General features: G+C 40.3%; 1 protein-coding gene across 2 annotated transcripts; it reads left to right on the top strand.

The window, feature by feature from the left end:
• Nucleotides 1-12,726: 12,726 nt before the first annotated feature.
• Nucleotides 12,727-15,692, top strand: LOC115053108 (ras-related protein Rap-2b). 2 transcript variants are annotated; one of them, XM_029517675.1, is made up of 2 exons: nucleotides 12,727-13,388; nucleotides 14,323-15,692. In XM_029517675.1, the coding sequence occupies exons 1-2, from the start codon at nucleotides 13,075-13,077 to the stop codon at nucleotides 14,387-14,389; spliced, it is 381 nt and encodes a 126-aa protein (XP_029373535.1). In that variant the 5' UTR covers nucleotides 12,727-13,074; the 3' UTR covers nucleotides 14,390-15,692. The 2 variants fall into 2 exon arrangements, with proteins under 2 accessions (XP_029373535.1, XP_029373533.1); XM_029517673.1 differs by having other exon boundaries at nucleotides 12,741-13,681; nucleotides 14,323-15,540.
• Nucleotides 15,693-15,935: the final 243 nt, after the last annotated feature.

Here is a 15,935-nt window from a genome sequence, read left to right as displayed (position 1 = left end):
TTGTGTGCTTCTCCAGAGTGGCGTGGGGGGGCTGCAGTGTAATCACAGTCTGGACAGCTAAAACTGAAATACAGAGCTTTTGTTCTAGGAGATTTACAGTGAGCACTGGGACAAGCACATCCATCACATGGGGCACTGTCTGTTTGAGACAAAACCTACTGCCAACCACACAAAAACCAAATGTAATCAGTGTGTCAATGTGTGGTCTTTGGTGAGCAACATGATACATGCTGATGTGGTTAAGCTACAAGTTCCTTCCTTACCACGCGACATGATCCAAAGTGCCAAATGAATACATTTTGTTATTGTTGTTGTGCCATATGTGAATTGTGCAGTAACCTGTAGCTGTATGATATTTAGTCATGATAAACAGTGTTTTGATATTAAAGTGTTCGTTCGCTCCCCTCAGGCCTCAGCTCTCCACCAAACACAGAATAAGAGTCCTCAGGAAGTGCTGCGGCGTATGTATGGTGATATCATATCATAACTTTGACTTCCTGTACAATAATTATGTTTTAATGTATTAAGGCAATAGCTTGCACATGAGCAAGGACTCAGAGTCAACTCTTTGCTGATCAGGTAAGGAGCCTTCACACTTCACTGACAGTCAATACACTTGGGGGCGGCTTCAGGCTGTTGATGGATAATGCAAACACAAAGAGTGCAGATCAAACAAGACTCTGCAGGGCCAACGTGCTGTAAGTAAGGCAGCATATGTAGGTTCCCCAACAAAGATTTACAGTGAAATTCATTAAAACCCCTTTTTACATCTGCGATGAAAGAAACTACCGAGGAATAATGTGTTTCTGCCGAGCTTGACTGCCCATTTATGGCGAAAGTTGGATGAGTACTATGTTTCAATAGAAACATACTGATTATGTATCTCTCAAACCTGTTTTGCTGGTGTTTGCACCTTGGCAAGCCAAAGGTGTGTAAAAACATGCAACTGTATACTTGTAGGTTTGCCAGATTTTCGCCTTTGCTATTGCTACATATTCAGCATTAGCAGCTGCTTACACGCCAGTCATGCATGAATTTTTGCCACTGTTGCATTTATCATAGAAAACATAAAACGCACTGGGACTTGGTTCTGGAAAATGGCAGCAGGACTTGAGGTCGCTGAGTAAAGGAAAAGACTTGATATAAATAGATGCAAAACAAAAGGGTTGCTTTCTACTCCCAGAGATAGCTCTTGATGAGCAAGAACGTAAAGTTTGATGATGAGTTTGCAGTGTTTCCTCTAGACTGCATAAACAAGAGCAGAAATTGAAGTTTCTATGTCCACGCTGCCCTGACTTGCTATGAAGTATGACGTGCACTTGTTATTTACTGATGTTTTTTAATCATATGCTACTTTTTCTTCTTACTCCACCACATAAAAGTCATGTCTATCACAAATTACAGTCACTGGTTATAAACAAAGCATCATAAAGCACATTAAACTAATTAAACCATAATTTTACAGCAAATTCATTTAGCCTTAACTGTATAAAACTGCTGAAATTAGCTCCATCTATCATTTTTAGATGATAGATGGTCACAACAACAACATTAAAATACAGGCAAGATATATGCAAAGCAGTATTTCAGCATAAAATAAAAATAACGTCAAGTAGAAAAACATAGCATTGTTAAAGAAACCAAAAATAATTATGACTTTGGGAAAAAATCTTTCCATTTAACTGGATTGGCATATGAAATAGTAACAATTTGCTTCGGTTTGAATGTTGACGTCCATTACAGACAAGATTGCAAAAAAAGAAAGGAGAAAAAAAAGAAAGGAAATTTACTGCCATACGTTATGAACGAAGTACAATAAAAAGTAGCAACTGTTTAAAGTGAGGTTGCTCTCAGCAATAAAAGCTATTTGAGACTCTAATGCAATATGTTTGCTGTCTCCTCTGGCGCCAACCTCCTGTGACACCATGAAATGATTTTACATTCATCATATTGTCATACATTCATGTCTAGGTGCTCAAGGTAAATATATTTTTCCGTACAAGAGTTCGAACAAGGACTATAACACAACATTCACTGTCATTATTTTGAACTGTATTGTTTATTGTAATGCCATTCTTATGTCTTGGCCTACGACAAATAAAAAAATGTGATATGCATAGATTAGAGTGGAAGAGGGAGCGGGAGGGGGGAGTCTGAGGCAGAGCATGGGCTGTCATATTTTGGTTGTCATAAGTTTGTAATCAATATCTCTGCAGCCACTTGTGCCTGGCTTCTTGATTTCCTGCCACATCCTGGCGTAGTCATTGAGCATATGAATAATTGTCTTACTGGCTGACATTTCCAAACTTACGTCTTTGATTGCACACAATGGGGTCAAAGACCAGATTAACTTTGTCGAGGAGGAAGCTATTCGAGTGTGTAAAAAAAAAAAATTCAGTTTGTATTCAGCGTTAGGCCAAAATTTCAAGTCATTGTAATATCTCTCTTATAGGTTTCATGCATACATTTTGTGAAGTAAATATTGTTTCTCACAGGATGAAGCTCTCCAAACAGACAGACACATCTGGGAGATAGGAGCATTGTAGTAAGACAGCGCAAACGGGGCCGGGCTGTGTGATAAGAGTTATGAGATATGAAGGGTAGCTCTGAAATGAACTGAGGCTAAGTAAAAGGGTGCCTGCCGCTTCAAAGGATAGGGAGGAGAACTGATAAGGCAAGGTGTGAGAACAAATAAAGTGAGAGTGAGGGTGATACCAAATCTGCAGGAGAAAAAAAATTTAAAACATAGTAAAAGGAGATTCAACACAATCATATAGACAGACAGGTAGGTAGGTAGATAAATACACACACACACACACATATGTGTATATATATATATATATATATACATATAAGGACTAAATAATATTCATGAAGCCAAAAAGAACAAAGTTCAGAGAGTTTTGAAGAACACTTAATAGTATCATTAAACAAAAGTCACCCACAGCTATCCTCACATTAAATCACTGTGCAGGGCCTTACTGGAAGGCCTTGCTCTGAAGACAATCAAACCCCAACTAGAGGAAATAGACTTTTTTTTTTTAGAAGTGTGAAACAGGCTCCTCTTTGCCTGAAGCTTGTCTGTAAGTTGTGAAACTACCGGGGGTGACAATCTATGTACTCTACCGAGAGTCCAATGCTTTTATTAGCTGGCAACCTGTCGGTCTGCCCACTGCCCAGCTGCGTGGTAGATGATAAATCTCCTAAGACTGAAGTTTATGCCCTGACAGATTACATCCACAGTTCTGTATTCACACTGTGTTTGTGTGTGTGTTACAGACGGTGGGAGTAAACTTTTGTTTTAAGAAACGAAAGGTCTTTGCAGGAAATGGTGTGTAGGCATATCTATATATACAACACTTAAGTAATGGAAAGAAGAAATGGGTCATCATTCGCCTTTACAGGTGCACGCCTCCTCAACAGTTTTTGTTTCGCTCTTCGAGCAGGTCCTGAGCTGTATATGTCGGGAAGACATGCTTCTGTTTTTGGAAGGGATTACAACCTTCTGCAAAGACAGATTCTTTGTTAGAGCCAGCTTGAGTGGCATTTAAGAAACTGTTCCTCAGATTGTTATCATCTTAATATGTTTCCACAAGTTTGTTTACCATAAAGCTAGGATACTATCTGACCTTCCAGAGCCTCTGTGGACCTATTAGGCATGAGAAGCTACTGTGTTCAAACATGGCATCTCATTCTTTCTTGTGAAAGCTGTTCACAGGAGAAGTATTAGGCCATCAATTTGAGTGTTTCCTAGCACTTTTTGGGCACATAGAGAAATGCACACTAGCGTCCTCCTCATCCTTCTTCTTCAACAGCTAAGAGCATTCATGTCCAAAACTCCTGCTGACATATCACTTTAACAGCTCACTTCTGTTCCTCAGACCATGAGGGGAATCAAATATTAATGAATGTTCCAAGATGGCCTTCCAAACACTGTGCTTAGTCAAAACATTAGAGCCCTTTAAAGGACCGCCCTTAGTCATTTTGATGTTGGAGTAAATCTCAAGTATTTTATTTTTTCTTTTTTATTTATTTTTTTTTTTTTTATGCTGTAGCAAAAGGGCCTGATACCTCGTATCTTGTTAGTGTTTACTATGCACCTGCAGACAAATCCAAACAGAAACTATTCTTTCTTTCTGGGTCTTCCTCTCGAACAGAATCAAATGAATGAATGAATTTGTTCACAACATGTGTTTTTTTTCTGCGTCTTCATGTACGACAAGCGTGACAGGTCAGGTCAGAAATTTCATTGGCATTGAATTATTTCCTGATACTTCAAGATCACAGCCTGAGTTTATGTGGAAGGGTGGCATGTTTGTTTCCTAAAAAACAAAGCTATAAAAATAGTTCAACCCTTCCCTTTGCATAGCTTTACTGTACAAGTGACCTACCTCAAATCATTTTGAAAGGAGTGTAACCTTTAATGAAATACTTGAGAAGTTGACTGCTGAAAAAAAAAAAAAGTCTAAATGTCAGCACTACATAGAATGATAAAATAATGTCATTCAATATATTACATAGCTGATAAGGTCTCAAAATGAAGGGAGGTGCTTGAAATCTAATTAAAAAATGAAGCTTTGAGAATTCATATGAAAAGCAGTGATAGCAGATCTCTTCTAAAGGTGCCACAGGGCACTAATTGGCATTAAACTGCCATTGTATTTTTGCTTTAGCTCCTTGAAACTTAATGCAAATTTGTAGCCTTTTTTTTTTTTTTAAGTCTATGTCACTTTTATCTTGTTGTCTCCTCACAGCTCATGTGCCTGTGCTGTAAATTCTTGCACATGCGTGCAGTCATAGTATGTATGTATGCACACACGCTGTTCATATTCTGGCCCAGGACTGCCCACGGCCCAGGATAATCCCCCCCCCCCCCCAAATAAAGCTGTCATTAACAACTTCTATAGCCTCTTGTGAGAAGTGTTCGATTGAAACGCACTTCACGTGATTAGCAGGTGACCTTTGTGTATTTAGTGCTTTTATTACTGTTGCTGTTTGCATACAATATACTACAGGAATTCTGGAAATGTCTTGCCTTTCCCCACTAAAACCAACTCAAGGTATCCTCAACACCTTCATGCAGAAATGAAAAAAAAGAGAGAAAATTAGCATTTAAACAAGAAACAAACAGATTAGACCAAAAGGTTTTTTTTCCTCTGTTTAAGTTGATGAATTGATGCCTTTTCTTCCATAGCTTCTTTGGTAAGCCGTGTTTTCTTTGAATTGCACTCAACCACAAAAGCATTCTTAATACGAATGTGCTCACAAGTGCTTCAACTCACACTTCTCCGCTCTCCATTAGCGAAGACAATCAGCCAGGGAGTGCATTCTCCTGTCAAGAAATTAGCTGACGAAGCATATTCCCTTTAGAAACCGCTGCACTGACGCCTACAGACTAATCTAAAGAGCGAGAGAGCTAATCACAGAAGGGCACAAAATGAAATGAAATTTGTATTATATTACAGCCGACACATGCTTTGAGCTACCAAATTCACGTGAACTCTCCCTCATGACCATAAATTTACCTCTTCTTCGCAGACCTTCTGTTGGTTGCTCTCTATCTGCAGATGCCTCCCTTCCTATTTCTCTCTTCCTCCTTTCTCTTCCCTTCTAGCCTTGTTGTTTAGATTCGATTTTCCTGTGCTGCTTGGCTGCCTCACCCTGTTAATCCTAACAGTTCACATTGTGTGTGTTTGTCTGTGTTTATGTTTGTTTATGGATTTCGAAACGGAGTGTTTCCAGTGTAAGAGTGCAAGGGCCACTAAATGTCTGCAGATGATTAATAGTCTGGGTTAGGTGGGATGAAAAATGGCAGCATTCAAAAACACAAATAGACACACAGCTTTACCTCGTGCAGGTGTCCGGCTAATATCTTGTCTGGAGGCGTTTGTCTATCTAGACAGAAACAGACTCTTACCGGCTTCACGAGGGAAGTGAAATGGGGATGTAATGAAGTGCAGTGGAAGTGATGCACTGGAAAAAAAAAAAGAATAAGCTGTGTTTTTTTTTTTTTTTTTTTTTTTAAACGAATATGATAATGAAACTGCCCTTGTTCACCTTAACAGTTTAAACTTAGGTGGAAGCTCCTTTTTACTTATCACACTAAAGGAAAACTGCAAAAGAAGTGTTAAACAGCTGAACTGTGGTACGGTTGATCTTGCACATAACCTTTGTTTTCTCTGTTTGTGAGTCCTCTCTGGGCTAATATGTGTATATTCTTGCGTCTGTGTCTGTAAGATGATCCACTTGTCCTGGATTCCCTGCTAAACTTAGCCAAGTGGCTGTAGTTGTGATTGAGCAGTTATCAGCATGGTTCAGTGAGAGGGCTCTGGCTGTGGCTGAACTTGCCTGGGTAAAGGGGGTGAAGCTGGCCTGAATACCTGCTCATAAACGCATGAACCTACCATTCGAATGAATATCGATCCAGGAAGTGAGGAAGGTGACTACACTGTGAGTCACGCTGGCTGGACTCCAAGCCTTTGCAGGCGCAGAAGGATTTTAAGGCCACATCCACATTAATACTAAATAAAGTTCTAGAGTTGTGCATATTTTCAGGCTGTTATGTTTCACACTTGCTGGGATAGTGGAAAAGAACAGCACCATTGTTAATTGTGGTAGTAACGCAAACACGACATTTTTCTTATCATGCCAAATCACATATTTTCTGGTAAAAGACCTGTTGTGTAATAACTAAAAATTGCGCAAGCAATTCGATCAGTTAGTGAATGTTACAGCCAGCAAACGCAGGTGGTTATCATCATTACCAGATCTCCCAGTATAAATAACCTTGTCTGTTACCTGTTGGTGCCTTCACATCTATAAGGGCCGTAGGGGTATACCAGCACCGGGTGTGTTTTTGTTTTTGTTGTGGTAACAGTGATATATAAAGGGTTTTTAATCGTGGAATTGTAATGGTTTGGTCAGATTTGGGGTTAGGGTTAGGACAGACTAGTCCATCAACCCCGAATTGTCTTTGTTGATCTTTATTGTACCTCATTTGAGTTCTTCCTTTATTTGTCCCAGTTTCCCCAAGTAACCCAAAAGCCAGCCTGCATTTTTGCATAAGGAGTTTTTATTTCGAAGGGCAGTCTTTGCATGGGAAACCAAGCACATTTTCCACAAGTCAAAATAACTGCAGAGATGTGCAACATTATGGCATTAACCGAAACTTATTCTACAGAAAATTACATTCCCATCCAGAGTGTCAACCTGTGCCTGGTGACAGATCTACTTTACCATTTTCCATGACAGCTTCAACGATTTTGGCGAAAAAAACTGAATTCAGATAAGTCAAACAGACAGACATATTAACCTCGAAAAAAAAAAAAGTGAGAACACATCCTTCAGGAACCAAATGTCTTTTTCTTATTTGTGTGTATTGCCTTGAATGTCATCCAAGCACTGGCAGTCGACAGAATCATATAAGGTGAAATGCCAGTGACTTTATTTTTGTCAATTTGAAGTCTTCCCTGGATGCCCAGGGGAGCTCAGAAGCTTTCCAATTCCCATTCCAATTTAACAGATTGTGTGTGTGTGTGGGTGGAATGCTTTTGAAATAGACTATACAGATGCACACTTATACTCACACCTCCTTTTTAATAGATGAATTGTTCCTATTGTGTTAACAGCAGCAGTAATTATGGTGAAGCTGAGACTCTGGCTTTTTTTTTTTTTTCTTTTTTTCTTTTTTCCGGCCATAACACTAAACTGTGGATGTTACGTTCCTCAGCATGTCATCTGGTCATGACAAGCATATTCACATCTACCTGAGGACTTTACCAAACCGGTATAGACTCTCTGGAGCTCCAAACCATGAAAAGAACACACTCACTCACAGCACTGCTCATTATTAACAGCTTCCCCCATCAGCTTCAGTGAGGAAGTGAAAATGTCAGACCCTTCTCTGTGATGATGATGGCCGCTGTGACTCTCAACCCTAAACTTTAACCCCCAGTGGCCAACTGTGGTGGACTGGGCAGAACTGTATGTATTATTAATGATTGCCAAATTCCACACATGAAAGGCTGGCATTGTGGGCCGGATGAAAGACCCTGTGTCTACTCCCTCCCAGCACTCTGTTTCTATCTATTTAGTACTTCTTCTTTTCTGTTTTCTGCTCTATAACTTGCCTTGCATCATGAATTCTCTGGCTCCCCTTTTTTATTCATCTTGTAATTAGTTCAGTTGAAAAGTTACATGTCAGTGTAAAAAACTGTCGGTTTCTCTCCAGACTGTTCTAGCTTTGTTGGGGAACATAATGGCGTTTTGTCTTTTGTTTTCAGTCTTTCTGCAGTTTGAACAATACTGAATTCTCATCTAGCGAGATGCCAACAGAAAAGTCTCTCTGTGCTGTGTTTGCACAATTGCATTTATGTCTCCTTCAGAATTGTGTGGCCATGTTGAAAACGTATCAATAAAACATCGTAATAACAAATCAAAATGTACAACGTATATTAATGTTTACTTCATAGATAAACCCAAAAAGCTTTCGATAGAATTTAACTTCCTTTGTAAAATATTGCATGCTCCATATATTTCACATCTCTATCTCCTTAGTGTTAAATGTCTCACCTGAGCTTTTAACACCTTTTGCACAGGAAAGCAGGAAAAGGCTGCAGTTACATGATTAAATGCAAGTCTGCTGCCCTCCACTGGACAAGGTCCCTCATTGCAGAAAGGAGAACCGACAGAAATGTAGTTTCCTGAAATTTTAGCTCAAAGTTACGTTTTTGCCTGTTGAGTGATGTTTCTCCTACAGAGTGGACTGTTTCGTTTTATGTTATTGCTATAGGTTTTGTCCCCCCCAGCAGCTTGGCAGAGACACAGTTAGCTTGTCCCTAGTTCAAGACAACCATCACTCACCTCTTTCTCTCTCTTCTTTTTATAGACTGTAAGCACAAAGTAATATCTAGATAACACAAATGAAGTTTAACAAAGCTTAATATTCCTTCCTTCCTTCCTTTATATTGTTGAATGAGTAGTGAAAGAACACATTTATCTTGAAGGCCAAAATTATTCACAGCCAAAGCAAAAATAAAAAGCATGTTAATGCCAGAGCAGTCTAACTCTTGCTGAATAACACAAATAAATTTGATGCATTTGGGAAGTTGGAAAGTGTTGCATTAAAAGTCTGTTGATGTATTGATGTAGAGTTAATGGAAGTCCATTGTATTTGTTTTAGAGCTGTGTCTTTTGAGACACCAAACTGAAGTAATTTGTCATTTCATGTCTGAAATATTGGACTTGTTCAGACTTGTGTTTGGAAAAAATTTTCATGAAATTAGATAAAGTTATGAACTATCAATCTGATCTTTCTGAAAGAAAGTTAAATGATTTTCCTTTTTTCAGTTTTGTCAAAATAGTATTTCTGAGTTAAGATTGAACTTTTACTCCCCTTTCATAACAATGGACATATTGTCCCGAAAAGTGAAGACAACATGCGGAACAACTCAAGCACCACTGATAAATGGTGATCAGCTATGAGGAAGAGATAAAAAAGAGGCTGCGATTTAGACATAACAACCCTTCATAGTCTGTATTTGGGTTATCATACGTAATGAGTCACACAAGAGTATAAAAGCATTTTGTCCACATTGCTCTCTGATGGTATTAAAATGATGACTAGACAACTTCAACCATCTGAATAATTCATAAATAACGACTTACAGTGCCACTGAGGATGAGTTGACATAAAAGCGATGAAAATGAAGTAATTAGTTCAAGGTCAGGAGGCTATAATAAGTCCAAACAATGCAGGCAATCCAAATTTGAGGCCACCAGTCTTATTGCTTTGCTTCTTCACTAACAGCCTTAAACTTGTTTGAGAGCCCTCTGAGTCCCAGTGGGATGAAAATATTGGAGAGGACGTATCTCTGTCATTAATTAGCTCAGTGATCTCAGACATTTTAATCAGTCTGCTGTCACTCTCACAGGTCCAGGAGTGAGGATTTGAGGCCCTGCCATTGTGTATCTCATTGTGTTGTTGGAGGTCTTCACCTTTTACTGAATGGATCACACAGGGCCAGTCTACAGCCTATTTCAGGCTATTTCAATTACAGCATGCTGGGAATGATATGAGATTAAAGTGGTGCAATGAGCCCAGGCCCCTTGATAGAGGTTATAATGAGCCGTAACAAAGAAAGCTAAAATCTGTGAAAGAAAGTTTTAGGAATGCAAACAAAGCAGAATGGGTTTATGTAAAGACCTGTTTTTTTGCTATTGTTGCTTAAAGTGGAGGGAAAAAAAGTATTTCTATAGTCTCCTAAACAGGCACTAATGCCCCCATATAATATCTTTAAAGCTGCTATAATCATCATTTTCCATCAATTAAATGAACTCTTAAAGTAAAGTAGATGTTGCTTATCAGATAAGCCAACTCTGCGATTCCCACCCACTCCTTCGTTTAACTCGCTGGTTTTAGCTGCTTTTTTGGTAAATGAATGCTACTTGAATGAATGATATAATACATCAGGTTAGTCTTGTTTCCACTGCCCTAAAATGGCAAAATGTCACTTAAAGCAGATTTAGTTAGTGTTATCTTTGATTAAATATTTACATCATATGTTCATTCAGTGCATTGAACACATCTTCATTGTTGTTGTTATTCCCATCTGAGTCCTTAAAGTGAAATCAATTTGATATGAAATCCATGACGCTCTTAATGGGCTGAAGGCTTCAGCAGTCTGAATTAGTCAAATCAAAAGAGTCTTCTTCAGAATTATTATCTCAAAGTTAAAAACTAGCCAGAAATTTTTAGATTCAGACCCGCTTGAGCTGCATCTTCTGGTGCGGTAACATAAAGTAAATGAAGAAATTTTTATTCAACCTGAATGTTTCTCCAAGAGATTTGTTTTTCAATTACTTTCTATCAAAGAGTAGCGTGCACACAGCTGAGTGACAGGCCACACCAGCTAACTTTTTGTGAGCTTATTGAGAATTCACCTGGGCTTTTTGGCATACCGTCATTAACTGATACAGTGACTACATTTATCTAATTATCAGTGGTGTGTGAAAAAAAAAAATCCTTTTTACACAACAGCCTGTTCCTTATATCCAGGGTGGTCACACTCGTTAATGTGACAATCCACATCACAAGGCTTCAGATCACGTTACCCCCCCCCCCCCGCTCCCCATGGGGCTGAGTGATGATTGTCCTCATGAAGGCCTTGGCCTGTTGTTTCTTAATGGAATCTAAGGATGGGCTGCCTGCAGGGCATTTGGAAAGCCCACATGACGATCCAATTCACATAGAGTATTTCACCTAATGTCACTGGAAACCTAATCGTGGCAACAGCTGGAGTGTGTTTTGGGTTTTTTTCCTCCTCTCACGCTTCAATCTGGGAGTCAATATATAAAAGGAAAATATGTCTTCATCATTAAGCTTCAGTAATTCAGGTGTAACATGCTGACTCAGAGATGTAGCACATGTATCCATTCACAAGTCTGCCCGCACAGCATGAGTGCATCTTGTATCACCAGTGATGATTTGTGGCTGAATTAAAACTCTATCGATCCAGCAGTGCTTTCACAGCTGCCCCTCAGGGTGACAAAGTCTGGGGTGTTGTCATTGCTGCATTGTACCAATGGCCTTTGTTGGAAAACATAAAAAAATAAAAAAATATGATGACGCGACTGATTGTCTGATATGTTCACATGATGACCATTTCACACAATCATAGGTTAGTTTTGCTTAAAGATTACACAACAAGATGTGAATCATAGATAACCTCGAGATACAGAACCTATTTCTGAAAGAGCCATGTAAACAAAGGGCTTTCCTTCCTGGTAGGGCTGAGTGTGGTTCAGATATGGAGCTGTCTTACTTCATAAAATTGGTTTGGTGCTACATTAAGAAGTTGGCAATTACTCTGATGCAAGGTTTCATCCAGAAAACAAAATTAGCCCTGACCATGCATGTTTTAACATGCAAGAGAAAAGCACAAGGTGTCACATGTGGGGTCATGAATCACATAAATGCTGATGTTAGTCACTTCTTCATTTCTGTGCTTGTTATGCAATTTAGTTTACTGATATATTTTTTCAACATATTGGGCTATTCCAATAGAAAATAAAAACCTTACATATTTCCACGCGTGTTTGCATCTGTTTTTTGTTTTTATTTTTATGAATACATCTTTATTGCTTCAAAGCTTATTAAAGAAAAAAAAAAACACCGCAACTATTGTGAGTTTTAAATCACAGAGCCACAACGATCAGGGGTTAAGCAATAAAATTATTCCACAAATTGCAGTAGATAGGATTTCCAGTAAGTTGTGTGAGAATGAGTCAAGTAGCGGTAAGCTTCAGGATCACTGATGTCGAAATCAAGGTGTGGCAGGTCTGCGTGGGTACTGAGAGCAGCGGTGGCGCTCATCTTGCAATAAGAGCCGCACTGCGCCTTTAAGTTCAACGCGAGCGCATCGGTCGAGTGACGTGTGACGCAGAGAGCGTGCTGAGTGTGGGCAGGAAGCGCAGACATCCCAGCGTCAAGGCAGCTGTAGTTACCACGACCGACACTGAAAGTCAGATCCGGTGTCTTTGAAGAGGCTGTACGCAGTGCACCAAAATCGCAAGTATCGTGAAGTGTGCGCATATCGACGACCTTTTGTCGGTGAAACATCTTTGAAACGAGCCGCGAAACCGGAGGTCGATTGGCCTTTCGAGGCGCGTTGCCCCTGCCGCGCTTTTATTGTGAAGGCTCGAACAGGAAGCGGCTGCCGCCCGTCGAGGCTGACTTGACTCCCCAGGCGGAGACGACGGGCACACGGAGGCTACTTGAACGAAAACGGGGGGAAGCTCGCCGAAGAACCGGCTAGGCTGTCGTCGGGAGCAGCTCAGCATGCCACAGCACGGATGCTGAGCGCCGGGTAGAGACCACCGTACTGACCTCCGGAGCGGCAGCGGCACCAGCAGCAGTTGACGGGCCACGCCCCGTGCCGGCCGACCGGAGCCCGGACTGAAAAACAGCCGGCGGAGGCGCAGCGGCGAGCGGTTGGAAACCCAGCAGGGCGGCTAGCGGGGGGCTCACGGCGGAGAGGAAGCAGGGCTGTCGGTGAGGAGGGGGCAGAGAGAACCATGAGAGAGTACAAAGTGGTGGTTCTCGGCTCCGGCGGGGTCGGAAAATCCGCATTAACCGTCCAGTTCGTGACGGGTTCCTTCATAGAGAAATACGACCCCACGATAGAGGACTTCTACAGGAAGGAGATCGAGGTGGACTCCTCGCCCTCCGTGCTGGAGATCCTGGACACGGCGGGCACCGAGCAGTTCGCCTCCATGCGAGACCTGTACATCAAAAACGGCCAGGGCTTCATCCTGGTCTACAGCCTGGTGAACCAGCAGAGTTTCCAAGACATCAAGCCGATGAGGGACCAGATCATCCGGGTGAAAAGGTACGAGAGGGTGCCGATGATCCTGGTCGGAAACAAAGTGGACCTAGAGGGGGAAAGGGAGGTGTCGTCCGGGGAGGGAAAGGCTCTGGCGGACGAATGGAACTGCCCGTTCATGGAAACTTCAGCCAAAAATAAAAGCTCGGTGGACGAACTGTTTGCAGAGATAGTCCGACAAATGAACTATGCCTCAACACCAAATGGCGACGACCAGTGCTGCTCTTCTTGTGTCATTCTTTAAGAAAACAAGGACAACCATAAAGTTTTATTCTTTGCTCGGTTTTAAGTTTGCAATGGTAAGTTAAGAAAGCTTCCTTCCACTGAACACTTAAAGCTGACATTAGTGGTAGTTTGAGTAAGTGAAACTGTAGGCAGCAGATCTGCTTTAAACTTATTTCCAGCCCGTTTTCAGCATAAAAGAGTGAAATGTAAAATACAGGATGTATGCTGACGTTGGCTGTAGATGTTTAGCCTTTATGTTTGTTTGTTTTTTACTTTATTGCCTGTTATTCTTTCTACAATGTAACATCAACATTAGTTTTTACTGCTAACCTCTGCTAGACGCTCAGTCTATTGTTTTACAAAGCATATATAGGAAGTGTCTGACTCACTTGAAGAACTGGAGGCTCAGTCTGATCTATGGCCGACTTCAATACACTAAGTTGTTGAGTTGAAGTGGTTGAATGTGTACACCTGCAGTGTGATCTTGCTAAACTCTACTCTAATGGTATTTCCCTGAGTAGGGCTGGCAGGAATTGCAAGGTTGCTATATTCATCTGTGGCCTACATTCAGGGTTCAAGCAAGTAGTTTTTTTGTTTAGCGGAAGACAATATCAGTCTCAAAAGCACAATGTTGTTGTTTTTTAGTTTTTCTATTTCTCAGACGTTGTTCACTTGACTCATTTTATCTCTTGTGTTCTTTGTTGTTTTTTGGCAGTATGTTGCACCAAGCGTGTACTGTTGAACTCTTCTTCGTGTCTCACCCTGATCTTGGAGGAAAATGAAGGGAGGAATGCTGCAGGGGGACCAGAGGAGGAGGAGGAGGGGAGCAACTGAGACAGAGGGAGTGTCCACTCTTCAGGAATTCTGTTGGGTTGGAGTATCTTTTGCTGCACGACCAGTGTCCACCATTGATGTCAACACAGTGTCAGATCCAGAGTTTGAGCCACAACCTCTTCGCCAGTTCCAACTGTACTCCCAACAGGAATGAAACCCCAATGGAAAAGTTATGGAGGGCAACACTTAGAGACACTCATAAATGGATATTTCTGTATAAGAGGTTGAAAGAGAGCTAGAGTATATTTTAATAAGTAACTGCACAGCCTGAGGCAGGTAAAGATTTGGGGGATGTCTTGCCTAATCCATTTTGGAGCAATGCTCCATAACACTCCAAACCCAGTTTTTGTTTTTTGTTTTTTTTTTTCCTCCCAAAAGTCAAAAGAAATTGACACCGCTTATCTGCTGGTGGAATAAATGTGATGAGTGCCACTTTTTTCCCCTTCATCTTCTCTTAATTGTGTGAGAGGACCTTAACTGAACTGACATGGGGAGGGTGACCCGATCACCCCTGTGTCGAGTGCCTTTCCAAAACAAATCAGCTGTTCAGATTTAGTGCCAACCTACTTGTATCACCAAAAGAACTCTTCGACATGGCAATCTACAAACTAGTGAACAGTTCACCTGGATAATATCGAAGGGTGGGAGGCTGAAAAAAAGAAAAAAAACTACAATAGGCTTTTTCTTAATAGACAGGTGGTTTTCTGTATATTTTATGTTGGCCTTTTTTTTTTTTTTGTTTGTTTTTTGTTTTGTTTTTTTAAGTCTACGGTGGTAATTTTGCAATGTCTACTTGGTCTGGTGAAACCTATATCTTGAAATGCACAGGTACTGGAACCCCCCTAGGTGGATGTGATAACACCAAACGCTTACCTGCCAGACCACTTAAATCAAAAGATTTCTGTTTATTTTCACTGTTCATTTTGTTGTTTTTAACAGGAAATGTGATGATGTACCGTTGACAAACCTAACCTGATTGTAAGTTTAATTTCAGACCAGCCTTTTAACAAGGGGCTGTTGGTTTAAAATGAAAAAAAAAAACAAGACTTTTAATACAAATTGCATTTTTTTAAAAAGAAACCAGGCTTTGTTTTCTCTTTGTCAACACCAGAATGTTTCAATTTTACCATATTGGCTAAATTGCTAGTTAGTTGGGCTTAAATTAATTGTCACAAGCGATTTAAGCAATGAGTGTATCATTGCTTAAGGGTTTAGTATGTTTGAACAAAGAAAAATAATCTAAACACCCAAAGTAACATCATAGTCCAAAAAGTAAGTTGCATACATATTTTGCACTGACCTAATTTTTAAAACCCAACTTAAATGAGGTGCAATGAGGTGACAACAGGAAGTAAAAGTACAACGCGGAGGTGCGTGTGTATGGCTTTCTTTTTCTTTTTCTTTTTTTTATTTATTTATTTTTTAAGATTTACTGAACACCTTAAAGGAAGCTTTATTTTATTTAGTTAAAAATTGGTATTGAGTTTAATTTTG

Source organism: Echeneis naucrates, chromosome 13, assembly GCF_900963305.1.
Source record: "Echeneis naucrates chromosome 13, fEcheNa1.1, whole genome shotgun sequence".
Classification (NCBI taxonomy): Eukaryota; Metazoa; Chordata; class Actinopteri; order Carangiformes; family Echeneidae; genus Echeneis; species Echeneis naucrates.
This window is presented reverse-complemented; position numbering and strand designations above follow the sequence as displayed.